We start from the raw sequence: 13,160 nt of genomic DNA, 5'->3' as shown, positions 1-13,160 counted from the left end.
GCTGCAGGAAACTGCTTTTCGGAGCAGCTGAGTTTCCTAATTCATGAAGGCTGTAATCTGAGGGCTGCATAGTGACCAATGCCATAAAGGAAGTTCTATTCATGCCCATACCTTGTCTGCCCAAGCCTGCCTAGCTTCATCTTTCCTGCTGGGTGGGTTCAAAGGAAACTGCCTGTTGATTAGAGTTCAGAGGCACAGCTTAATCTTCCAAGTCAGTGCAATAAGCAAAGACATATGATTCACGTAGAAAATAAACAGAACGTGGATGCCACTCTAGAAAGAAGGTGAAGTAATTTTACTCCCTATTTCCTAGTTTTTTATGTGGGTCTCAGTGTGGGTGGCACAAAGGGCAATATGGAGAGTACCACCCCATCTTTCCTCCCTCCCAAAAGACACCAAACAAGATGGCTAAACACTAGCAGTTTATGCACAGCCTTTCATCCGGTAGAAGCCGTATGTCTCAACAGTAGAAACTGATAATACAAATGTAATTCGAATCCATGAAGTGGATTGATCCACAATAATGAAGTATCATGGTTATACAGGAATATAGGAACAAGCTGGTATGAGCATCTTCTACAGGTTGGCAGGTGTCTTGTTGCTGATTATTATGTTTGAATGCTGGACACAATTTGCAGAGTGTCTTTCATTTTCAATGACATTTGTATTTCATGTTTTCTCGTGTGGCTCTTTAAAATCTACAGAAAATTTATATAGAGAGGAATAGAAATGTACTAAGGAAATTACAAGACCTGTGCAAGAGGAAAAGCAATACTCAAGGCAAACTGGGTACTTCTATATGTATTTATTTTGTAGAGATTTGTTGAAACATTTCTCTTCCTCCCACTCAACTGGTGTTCAGCAAACTGTACACTAGCTAAGGACAGCACCCATTGCAGATGTTGTTACTATTTTGGTATTGCTTAGATGTTCTAACAGATACACAGCTCTGCAGTTCTTGGAAATGGAAGTTGCAAACCTAATACAGCATGAGATGTAAATGTGAGATGTGGTCTCATCATTTACTATCAGTATGATGTGAAGCTAATTTTAGTTTAGACTAGGTTCAAGACAAAATGCATTATTCCTTTTTTTTTGCAAGTGCACAGACTCTATGTTAATTATCATACCATGAGTCCCCAGGCTCTTCTTTCAAAAGGAAGCTAATTATTTCATCCTGATACATGAGGCTTCACACACAATTTTTTCTGGACAGCACAGTTACCTGAACCAAACCAAGCTCTTTCTGAGAGAAATGCTGTGTACCCTGTTAAATTTAACGCTGATGCCCTTCCTCTGTTTCTTTCCCAGGATGATCCTCTCACTAATCTAAACACAGCATTTGATGTGGCTGAGAAGTATCTGGATATTCCGAAGATGCTGGATGCAGAAGGTAAAGTAGAATCCAACTGCTTTTAACTTGCTTTTTCTCAAGAAATTTTCCACTTCTTCTAGGTGGACTTCTTTTGTACAAGATTTCAGTAACCTCTGAATGTTCCCTGCATGACTGTGTAGTAAATGTATAGGGAAAAAGTTAAAATGGAATAATGATTCATATGTTCTGCTTCCCTCTTCTTCCTCTGTCCTTCAGTCTTTTGAGTCTAGCATGGAGATCTTAGCTTGGGGTTGACACATGAGGCAGAGATGAGTAACACCTGTCATCTGCTGACTCAAGTGTTCCCTTTCAATTATCAGGCCAAATAGTGAGTTAGTGTATGGTGTAGGACTGTGTTCCTTTTGCTCTAGGGTTTTTTTGTGTGGTCCTTCTGACATTGCTGGTGTTCTTCCTTTTGAGGGCATGATATTATTATTATTACTATTATTATTATTATTATTATTATTATTATCTGCTTTTTCTTGACTACTCAGAAGTGTTTGGCCTGAAGATCCTTCACTGACTGGATCTGGAGACCAAGGCAGAGTTCCATGTTGTTCAGAGATGCTTTTGCTGCTGATTATGATTGCTTCCCTGAGGCCCCTGGGACAGCAAGGATTACTTTTCAGAGCCTTGTCAGGACCAGCTTGGCAATAGATTTTGAAGACTGTAACTGTGGAGTACAAACAACAGCCTGAAATAGTTCACTGGTTGTTGGCTGTTTGCCTAAAGCCAGCTGGTTTCAATGGTAGAAGCTCTATTTCGGGCTTGGGTTGGACAGGAGAAGCAGTTAAAGATTTTTGTTAAATAAAAGGAGTAGGAGGAGCAAAGAGGAAAGGTGGGAATAGGACAGCCAAACCCAGTGAACTTATATTTCAGTAACTAGGATGTTCATATTCCTAGGTAATATTTCCCATGCCTGGAGATGAGTTTTGCTTTCCCTGCATTCATCATGCTGAGGTTAAAAAAAAAAAATCGTTAGGTTTCCAGAGTAGATTCAAATGTTTCCTACCATTCTGTAGGAAACACAGACACCTCCAAAATAAGTGGATTTAGCTTCAGATCTCAGCAAAAGTAGCAGTGATGAAGAGGGCCCCTGGCAGGAGCTCTCATTTCTCTTTACTGATCTCTCTCCTCCCTCATGGAGTTGAGCTAATGTGCATTCCTCCACACCATTAATTCTGATCTCTGGAGGTGTTGAGTTTCCCCTGAAACTAATGAAAGGGCCTCTTGAAATTCAAGCCATCATTGTATTGAAACGGAGGAGGGAGGCATGGAAAAGAAGGGAGAAAATATGTTTCCAGAAGAGCAGAACTGCGTGGAGGAATTGCATGGCTATAAAAGTCATGTCAGCCTGCTGCCAGTTTGGGTTGATTCAATCCACCAATCACAATAATATTCTCAGGACAGGGAAGTGCTGTGACACAAGACATGCTGACATATGGCTGCATTAGCCTGTCCAGACTCTGGAGGAAATTTTATGATGAGGGAGGGGAACCAGAAGGGTGATCCTGGGTTCTGAGACACACACATCTTCTGGGGAATGCTGGGAAGCCCTGTGGAATCACTATGACAAGCACACACTGCAGCAGGCCTCCTGGACAGTTGTGGTTCTTCCTCTCCTTTGCTTTCCTCCCATCAGTTGATTATGCTCTTAACGTGAGGTTTTTTTTGACAGACATTGTTGGAACTGCCCGTCCTGACGAGAAAGCCATCATGACCTATGTTTCTAGCTTCTACCACGCCTTCTCAGGAGCCCAGAAGGTATCGCAGGATCCCAAGCTCCCTCCACAGAGCACACCTGGTGCCGTTGCTAATGTCCAAACCTTTTTTCTTTCTCTCTCTCCTCTCTAGCTACGGGCATCTTTATTATCATGTTCTTGGTAGAGTTGGCTGTTGGTTCAAAGTGGTGCCCCAGATACAATACATGGGGCAAGGGAGCCAGGAATTCCATTTCCCTGTAGTCAGCAGTACTTCCAATGGCACTTAGGTATGCCACACTTTGGCACACATGCAAATTTAAGGGAGCAGGGGGCTCTGCCTTCTCCATTTGCCTTACAAACTGCTGTCATCCTGGCTGAGAACCTGTACCTCCTGTTCCTGGTAAATCTGAGCTAGGATGCTTGGTCTCACAAAAAGTAAAGGCCACCACATAGATGCTCTGCCCAGCAGGAAACTGGAGCCTGCCCCAATGGGAAGATAATACAGATACCTATTAACTTTTTTTTTGCTTTCTCCAAAGATGGAGAAACAGAGCTGACTGAGGTTTCATGAAGGGTTTAATGAATGGCCAAAGCTTTCTTTTGCCTTAATGTACGCTTCAGGTTCCAGCACCCTTGCTTTAAGGTCTGAACCTGCTGCTTTCTCAAGTTGTGCCACAAATTCAGTCTCAGTTCATCTGGGGCTTACAAAGCATGTCTAACAAGTACATCCATGGTGGTTTTGCAAACAGAGCATTACTTATCATGACAGAGATGCCTGGTTTTGTTCATTTGTATCTTTTTTTCCCCCTCTTTTCTCATCTGTGTTGGAAATCAGGCAGTTGAGTCCTTGCTACTTCTGGCTAAGCCATTTTCCTGTTGGTAATGGAGTCACTTCAGGAAAACATTTTGTGGGTGAAACCTTGTACACATCTCTTGCCAAAACCAAGCAGCCGCCTGTACTTCAGTGCCTTAGGAACAGGCAGTGCGCGTTGCAGCAGAGCAGATCCTGTGTAGGAAGTGCACTGCGTAGGAAGGCTCTGATCTCCAGTTCCTCGGCGTACGAAGGGCCTCGAGCGCGGGCGTTCAGATCTCCAAACAACTTGTTTCCATCCTTGGGCCAGGCCCCCAGACCGCAGCTGTGAAGGTGCAGAGCCCAGATCCTCCTCTCAGGATCCCCCTGGATTGGGGGGTAGGGAGGGGTGCCGCTTTGAGCCACAAGCCAACGCTGCTAGCCACCTTCTGATCCGAATTCCTAGCTCTCCGCATGGAAATCTGTTTGGCCTGTCCTGCAATGCATGATGGGAAGTTTTCTCCCCCTCTCTCACGCCACCCATGATTGTTTTGTTTTATCCTATGTGCTGCTTCTTACTTTATCCTTTCAACCTCTTTTCCTTCTCTGCACAGATATTATAGGCACGCTAAGGCCGGATGAGAAGGCCATAATGACCTATGTCTCTTGTTACTACCACGCCTTCTCAGGGGCGCAGAAGGTGAGACTTTACTGCTAACAACCCCTCCCCTCACCCTGCCCTGCCCACCTGTCCTCTCCAATGAGGAATGCCAGATCCCCATCCGCCCCAGGGCGTTTGCAGGGAAGCCCAATGCATCCAGTGATGCATTTGGATATGCCATCTGTAGTCTTGCTGGAGAAGTGATGTAAATGTCCTTTTGGACAGACTTGAGCTGCTCCTTCCCTCCAGTGTCACACCACAGCAGAGAAGAAAATATTTGGTAAAGCTGGCATTGAAAGGTGAATGGATGTCTGCTCTGACAGAGGCAGAACCCTTTCAGTAACTAGTGGGCGTTGTCCTGGCCAGGCAGTGTGCCTCCAGAAGTACCACAGTCCAATCCGCCCACTCCAGGAAATCACAGCCTGTCCCTCTTGGGCTGCCATCCTGCCTTCCACACTCAGCCTCCACTAGGTCTTTTCCTAGGCTGAATCATCTGTGAGCTGGTTACATAGCACTTTTGTGCTCCAGCCACAAAGTTCAGTTCTACCAGACGTTCAGCTTTCCCAGACTAAGGAGGTTTTTCCATTCCTCGTTTCTTCCTTGTCATTCTCTTCCGTTTCCCAAACCACCTATATGTTTTATTTCTCTTTCCTCTGCCTTGTCCATTTCCATAGCTTCAGGCTTTCCTTCTTCCTCTGCTTCCTCTTTACTCCAAAGTCTCCTTGCCTGACATCAGGACATTTGTAACTAAATAGTTGCAGATTGCCTTTGGGCAAGCAATTTCCCAGCAATCCTTTGAATAAGGGAAAAAGTTCCATTCTTTTCTCCCGTGTCATAACCTGCCTGGGCTGCGGCCCTTCCACAAGATTACTGCTAATTTCAAATTGTAGGCTTTAGAACAGTAAAATCCAAAATCCAAGACTGCATTCTTCATGTTACAAACAGAATTAAAATCTTGTTGTTTCCCCCAGCCACAATTTCTTTCTCTCATTAGGCTTTTTCTATTTGAGACACAGTCCTTGTGTTGCCCATCTTGAGGGCTAATCTGACTCCAGGAAGATTCCATCTCTTTTGTGCAAAGCAGTGCTGATGGTCCCAACATTGATTCAGTTACCATGCTGATGCTGACTTTCAGAGGGCAAATGCAAGCAGTAGTTTCCAGGGAGCAGCTCTTTAGTTCAAGCTTTTTGTTCTTTACCCAGTTTTGTATAAATTACATGATAATGTCTTGTTTCCAAGGAACTGGGAATGTGTCCCACAGCAGTGCAGTAGACTTGCCCATGTGGTGTAATGACTTTCCTGCTAGGATCCTGCTTTGTGATCCTGTGGTTTTTTGTTCAAAACACTTAAGACCAGTCTGCAAGCTCCAGCCAGCTGATACTTGCCCAGGAAGACTGTAGTTTCAGAAGTCATGCCAGTCTGATAAGGCCTGCTGTTTGCCAGGTGCCCCTGAGGGACTGCTCCATGCTGTCTGCTTAACCTGAGGAGCTCCAGATGAGGAAACATCAAACCACAATACGAGGAGGGTTGGAGCCTGCTGCAGAAACAGCCATGCAGCTTGCCAATCTCTTCCTTTTCTCTCTGCACTCACTCCGTGATTTGGGAACCTGCTCAGCAGGTTCCATGGTCTGATCAGTAATTTAGGTGGATGCAAAGTCTCCTGGGATAACTGAAAACAGTCTTTTACTTGCCTCAGGACCTGAACCAAGTAGCTGAGGCAAAAACTAGAGATGAAGTTTCTTAGTTATTAAAGTTTCAATCCCATGTAGTCCAACCGGCTTACAGGGAAGATTTAATAGTTTGTTCATTTTTTAGCAGTCCTGGTGGGCCAGCAACTCAACTGTGCCCTGGCAGGAGGGGCACAGCTCCATTTGGGAGCTGCCCTAGTCATACATTAGCCAGCCGCTAAGTGATACAGATTCAAACCTGCAGGCAAATGCAAAGCGTTTACTGAATACAAGCCTCTGCCCAGATGTTACTGTGTTGCCACCTCATGCAGGGTTAGGTGACTTACTGTGATATCGCTGAATTTTTCATCCAGATTTTTCACTACTGCCACCAGGCCTGAGGGGAGAGTCCCATGAGCTGCTTTCTACTTCTTTCACTTTCTTATACTGAGCCTTTGAAGGTACAGGGTCCCCAGCCTGACATGTGTGTGTAGATGGCTGCTTTTTCTCTATGCCATTTATATATATATATATATATATATACACATATATATATATATATTTGTAGGTATACTTGCTTTGGTTGGTTTGCTTGTTTTCTAACCGCTTCTGACTTTCACACTAAATGCATGCAACTCCTGGTTGGCTTGATATTTTGTAAACTTGTGGAAATTTCTAACAAATGTTTTACTGTTTTATTAAGAGATTGTGTTTGGTGTACAGCATTTTGGAGTGGTCCCCTGATGCCAGAGGACAGCAGCAGGCAGGCATCTTCCCCTGAGGCTAGAGGACAGCAACAGGCAGGCGTCCCTACGTTGTGCACTGTGGGAATGCCTTCCTTCATGATCCTCCTCAGCAGAAAGACTTAGATCCATGAACTAGAGAGACTGCAAACTCTGCTCCTATCCTAAGCAGTTCAAGTTATGGTTGAGAAGTACAGAAAAGACAGAAGGCAGATAAATTGCTGCCATTTCATTTTGATTCCACCAGAGAGCATGTGCAGAGATACTCCAGCGTGGTATCATGCAGAATGTCCTGGGCTTGTCCTCCCCAGCACTCTGAGTGCAAGCAGTACAGTGCATCAGCACGATGCTGCACTGAAGCTGAGGAGCTCACACAGATTCTATGAGAATACAGCTGTGCAGCTTCCAGACCCCAGGATTCTGCATCTTCTCAGTGCTGCCCTTGTGGGCATCTTGGCTTGTTTGGAGCCAGGGTGAGCATCCTAAATGCATTGTTGCCATTAGCAGTGTGGGGAAGCCAAAACAGCTTTTTCCACTGAACTAATGAAGGTGTAGGGGGAGCTGCTTTGGCCTCATGAAAACATCTTTGTGTGCCACTCTTACTTTGAAGTGTTTTGCTTTAGTTTTGAGGTTGCCATCACCATGGATCAGCTCATTAGGAGTAGTGTGTGGGATATTTGTGAAGGTTGCCTGAAAGCACTGGGATCCTTCTGTCCTACCTTGCTCAGAGCACAGTGTAACGTTGCTCGTGACATTAATGGTGATTAATGGCCACAGAGCCTTTCCTGTGGCTGCAGCAACAGCATGCTGTTGCATAGAGCAGTAGCAGTTCCAAGGCAAGAACCACTGGGAGGCAAGTACTGGTGGGGGAAAGAAAGCCTCTAAGCTTCTGCCATTGGGATAATACAAATAATGTCCTAACTGTTGACATTCTTAGGGTCTTTTTGTTTGGACAGTTGTTCAATATGTATATACACACACACATATTTAAATTTGGGCAGCTGGAGAAAGTCCTAGCATCAGATACATGTAAATGTGCCTCAATGGAATGGGGTCCTGCCTGCACAGCTGGCTGCTGCTGCAGTGAGCTCATGGGGTGCAAAAATGAGAAAGTTAAGAGTGTGCAATGAACACCTCTCCTGGAGTGATTGAGATAAACATTTGGTATTGCCAGTTCCCTGCAGTCCCTAGGCATATCATGGCAGGGCTCTAGCAATGTCTTTTTGACATACTATTTGGTCCCATTGTGTATAGTTTTCTCTGTATATCAAAACCACTCCATTAGAGTACAAACTTTAGTTAAAAACAGGTCAAAGTACAAGCTTTTTTAAACATAACCATTGTTTCCACTTTTTGCAGATTTCTTTTAAGTGAAACTGCTCATTTTCCTGTACAGGTCTCTCTGATGTATTTTATATTAGCTGATAATCTGTGTATCTCATAGCTGGTCCACTTTAGGGAAGGGGCAGATGACTGAATAGATGTTTTAACAGCTTCATTTCATTCTACAAATTAGTAAGATTGCCTTGTCCCCTGGGACCTTAGCAATCCATATATCACTGTACAGCCTATGACTTTGTTGCTATTCTTGCTGCTTCACATCAGCTGCAAAAATTAGAGGTTTTTTCTCAAATGTCCTTGAAGATTGAATAAACAGATAATTAAAGGTCTTTTAAAAATAGAAAAAGGTTGAAACTTACCAGTTACAAACTCAGCAAAACTTATTTTGGCATCAGTCCCAAATGTAGTTTAAAGGCAGAACACAGCGTTGACAGTTGGTTTGTTGTAGTGTTGGCATGTACCCTCTCCTCCTTATTTGCACTCAGCCTCTGTAAGGAGGACTTCTCCCAGCAGGGCCTGGGGGTTACCTCTAGCACCTTCCCCAGGCACCAGGGTCACAGCTGTACTGTGGTAAGGGGGTCTGAGCAATCCCCTGATGCATCACAGGGGCACATCCTCAGGTGATGTAGCATGACACACACCATGGTAATGAAAAAGGGAGCTGATAACCCACAGATACATTCTATGCAAGGATCAGCCTGCTTGTATGTCCCCCATGCCAAACACATGCATGGCACTCCAGACCAGACTGACTGCTTCCAAGTTCATAGCTGGGATTTTTCTGATCCTTACTTTCCAAATACATGTTTTAACATGTTCAGCTCCCTGCAGAGAATCAGGGTTTGGTCTCACAATGGAAAGAAAGAAAGAAGGAGAAAGAAAGAAAGAAAGAAAGAAAAACCTCCAAACCTAAGTAGTAACAGTAGGATCATTTTTTATTGTGAGACTTGTTTTGGAAGAGTAAGCAGAAGGATTACCTGGAAAGATGGGGGGAAAAGAAATCCTCTTCTCAGCTGGATCATGAGACCCTGAATACATGGTGGGTGTATGCACCACCAAGGACGTGGCCCTGTAATCAGTGCCAGAAATACAGGGAAAACTGGAAGACAGTGCTGCTGGGCAGAATTTAAGGTTAAGAAGAGTATCTACCATTTTGTCTTCCAAACAAAATTAGGAATTTTCCTGTAAGTCCAGTCTGTGGATTAACTCTCTTTGGATAGTTCTTTCCTGGGGTAAAAGTATGGAGACAGTCTCATGAGCTTGACATCACTCTGTTACTGCTGTTCCAGCTCAGAATGCTGGTATGGGGAGTGGAGGTGGCAGCAGGAATGCCCTGTCTTTATGAAGAGGTAGCCACGGTCCCTCTGGTAGGAATCAAACCACAAGGCCCTCTTAACAGAAGCAGCTCCAGAAAAAGCATAGAAACATTGGTTGTCCCACAACATATAAGGTAGAATCAGTACAGCTGAGAATCTCTGAAGGAATGCATTCACCTGAGAAGGGAAAAAATAAATCATTATAGAAGGCCAGATGGAAAGCAGAGCAATCAGGACAGATGTTTCAAAGTGCAGGCAGGTTGCTAGAGCTAAGGGTAGGAGATTTTACCTTCAGGTATGTAGCAGGAAGCTAAACTGCAAGGTTCGGATTGGGTTTTTTTCACACTTTTCCCTTCTTTTGTTTTTCTTCTCTTTGTCAGGCGGAGACAGCAGCAAATCGTATCTGCAAGGTGCTGGCAGTCAACCAAGAAAATGAGCAGCTCATGGAAGACTATGAAAAACTGGCCAGTGATGTAGGTGTTGGTTTCTGAGTGTGGTAGTATGCAGAAAAGAATTGCATTTAATGCTGATAAGTAATCTTGGAGAGTGCTATTGACCCACTGCTATTTTCCCTGGGAAATTATTGTTTCCTCTTCAAATTGAAGACTGAACTTACCTTAAAGACAAGAACAATCTACTTTAAAACAGAAAGCTTCCATAGAGAAGCTTTGAATTGCTCAGTTTATTAGGAGCCAGCCCAGAAATGCTAAAATTGAAGGAAAAATCAAGCTGGCTTAACTTGCATTTGTCAGGACTATACAAGTTCATTATGTCTTTCATACAGCTTGTATGCTAGTATACTGTAGAAGTCAGGATCAGAGAATAAAAGTTAGAGATAATTGAAGAAAGAGATACGCATTTGCTGATAATGGAAAGAATCTGAATCAGATACAAACTGGTGGCTGCTTTTGTTAACTGAGAAGGCTTACAGACTGACAGCAGAGAAACTACAAAAAGAGGCCCAAATGTGGACTGGAGTATGTTTGTGGTAGGTAAGTAGGGAGAAGATGGACAACAGAAGGGCAAACATAACCCATAAGCCTGGTTTCAGCCTGATCTGAAAAGCATAGGGCACTACTCCACTCACTCTGTGGACTGCCCATTGCATTAGTGTTTTGCCAGCTCTCCAGATAGGTTTGTTATGGAGGTATATTCAAAGAGCTACACTGACTTTGAGGAAGCTAGAGGGGAAAAAATGTAACTGAAGGCAAGAACTTGATTTCTCCTGTCAGATTGTTCTGGAGATCATATGACTTACAGCATCCTTTAGTTATGCAACAGTCCAGCAAAATTCCTAAGGCTTTACCATAATCTGAGGACATAGTTTTGGTCCTGGTTGTGCAAAAGCTGTGCCTTAAGCATGTTGGATTGGCACTGCTGCAACAAGCACTACTACTTAGTGTGGTAGGGAATGTGCTGCTCATTAAAAAAAAAGTACTTCCAAAAAAGCTGGCAAACTTCTCTTCACGAGCACTGCTGGTAGCAGATCTTTCTGGCAGCAAACGTAAAAGTAAATGGTCCCTTATGAAATCAGAGCAACACCTGCAGTTTTAACACAATTTTCAGTTGAAGGCTTCTTGTCGTTGCTCCTTCCAGCTGCTGGAGTGGATTCGTCGCACCATCCCCTGGCTGGAGAACCGGGCCCCAGAGAACACCATGCAAGCCATGCAGCAGAAACTGGAGGACTTCCGGGACTACCGCCGCCTGCACAAGCCCCCCAAGGTCCAAGAGAAGTGCCAGCTTGAGATCAATTTCAACACCTTGCAGACCAAGCTGCGGCTCAGCAATAGGCCAGCCTTCATGCCCTCAGAAGGGAAAATGGTCTCGGTGAGTGGGGGTAACTGCTTCTGTGTACCCCAACCATGCCTAAAAAACAAGACTCCCTTTCTGCCCGTGGGTGGGCAGAGAATGCCCACCTTCATTGTGAGATACTCTGCAGGAGGAACCCTGCAAGATATGGATCAGGGAGGCCATGATAGGAGAGGATCAAGTGATCATTGCTTTCCTTTGTCTAAATCAGACTCTGAGGCTCTTCCCAAATTGCATGTCTTTATGAGGAGATGTCTGGGTGCCTTTTGTTCTTTCTGATTCAGAAACTGTCAAGTTTTATTAAAGTTTCACGTAGGGAAACTTTAAAACTCTAGAGGTGTTTAGAGAGGCTTTTTTCTGCAGACAGTTATATCCTGGCACTTCTAGTCCTGCTTGTCTCCCTGACTTGTCTGCAGAACCCCGTGAGGTGAAAAGCCCGTGCTTTTCATGGCTTTCCAGTCAGTTGGAGCCATGTAGCTCACTGAGACTAATGCGGGTGAACATCTTCCCTCCACCTTCTAACCTACCTTTCCTTCTCATGTTCCTGTCTCTAGGATATAAACAATGCCTGGGGTGGTCTAGAGCAGGCTGAGAAGGGCTACGAGGAGTGGTTATTGAATGAGATCCGGAGGCTAGAGAGGCTGGATCACCTGGCAGAGAAGTTCCGGCAGAAGGCATCCATTCATGAGTCCTGGACAGATGGTAATGCCAACCTACATGCTTCCTATTGCCTGACACAGTGCTGACTGTTATTTAGGGAGGAAGAGATGGGTTGTGCATGGGTCCTTCCATGAGAGTTTCCTCTTGAGAAGGCTAGATTTATTTTTTATTTTATTAGAAAATAATGTATGAAAACCAGCTTGATCTCTGTTCTGCATCATGCAGTCAAGTGTTGGCATTCCCTAACTGTGGCAAAGTGAGAACTTTGGCTAGAAGAGAGCAGCTACAGAGCAAAGGAAAAGTTCCTGTGCTGTAAAATGCTACCATTGGCTTTTACAGGATCAGCGTAGCCCATTTTGCACATACTGAGACGAGTCCAGTATAAACTGTGACAGTGCTGGCTTAAGCTGCATTATGTGCCCTTCTGTGCTGTTAATGGCAAACTCACACTTTGTGGTTTGAAAGTGAGCATTGTGCTTTCTCTGGGCCAGCAGTCATGGGGACAAGCCTCGGGCAGGGCGACTGGAGTGGGGCCGATGCCCTTTTGAGGGCCCTCGAGGGTGCCTGGGTGGCCAGAGCTGGCTTTGGCCACCCTGGGTCCTGTCCTTCATTCTTCTGTCCTTTGGCTCCCTCCACAGGTAAGGAAGCAATGCTGCAGCAGAAGGATTACGAAACTGCAACCCTCTCAGAGATAAAGGCCCTGCTGAAGAAACACGAGGCCTTTGAGAGTGACCTGGCTGCACACCAGGACCGCGTGGAACAGATTGCTGCTATTGCACAAGAGCTCAAGTACGGCACCCCAGCGCACGTCCCATCCTTGGGGCCACAGAGGCTTAGTGAGCTTTGCTCTCTGCCCCCTTGAGAGCAAAAAATCCATCCTCATACAAAAATGCTGGGAATTCCCAGTGTTTCCAAACAGTATCTAGGATACTGCTATCCAGTATCCGGACACACCAGAAAAGCAGGCCAGAAAATGGATGAGTCGTGGGTGCTATGGAGGAGGAGGCAGAATTAGATTCCTAAGCCAAGTTTCCATCCTCTTGCAGTTCATTATGCTGCCATGCACCCTTTCCTAAAGAGTTTGACCTGCTGCTG

The 13,160-nt window shown here is 44.8% G+C and overlaps 1 protein-coding gene across 6 annotated transcripts in view; it reads left to right on the top strand.

Annotated features, from left to right (window-relative positions):
* ACTN1 (actinin alpha 1) overlaps window positions 1-13,160 on the top strand; it is an 88,003-nt gene that overhangs the window by 60,358 nt on the left and 14,485 nt on the right. For 3 of the 6 annotated variants that reach the window (XM_048307103.1, XM_048307101.1, XM_048307099.1), the window contains exons 7-12: window positions 1,312-1,393; window positions 4,483-4,568; window positions 9,977-10,069; window positions 11,193-11,423; window positions 11,960-12,107; window positions 12,704-12,854. In XM_048307103.1, coding sequence (XP_048163060.1) covers window positions 1,312-1,393; window positions 4,483-4,568; window positions 9,977-10,069; window positions 11,193-11,423; window positions 11,960-12,107; window positions 12,704-12,854 — 791 coding nt within the window. Of the gene's footprint in view, window positions 1-1,311; window positions 1,394-3,053; window positions 3,140-4,482; window positions 4,569-9,976; window positions 10,070-11,192; window positions 11,424-11,959; window positions 12,108-12,703; window positions 12,855-13,160 lie in introns of all 6 variants that reach the window. The other 3 variants (XM_048307102.1, XM_048307100.1, XM_048307098.1) reach the window with 1 other exon arrangement.

Source organism: Corvus hawaiiensis, chromosome 6, assembly GCF_020740725.1.
Source record: "Corvus hawaiiensis isolate bCorHaw1 chromosome 6, bCorHaw1.pri.cur, whole genome shotgun sequence".
In the NCBI taxonomy this organism is placed as follows: Eukaryota; Metazoa; Chordata; class Aves; order Passeriformes; family Corvidae; genus Corvus; species Corvus hawaiiensis.
This window is presented reverse-complemented; position numbering and strand designations above follow the sequence as displayed.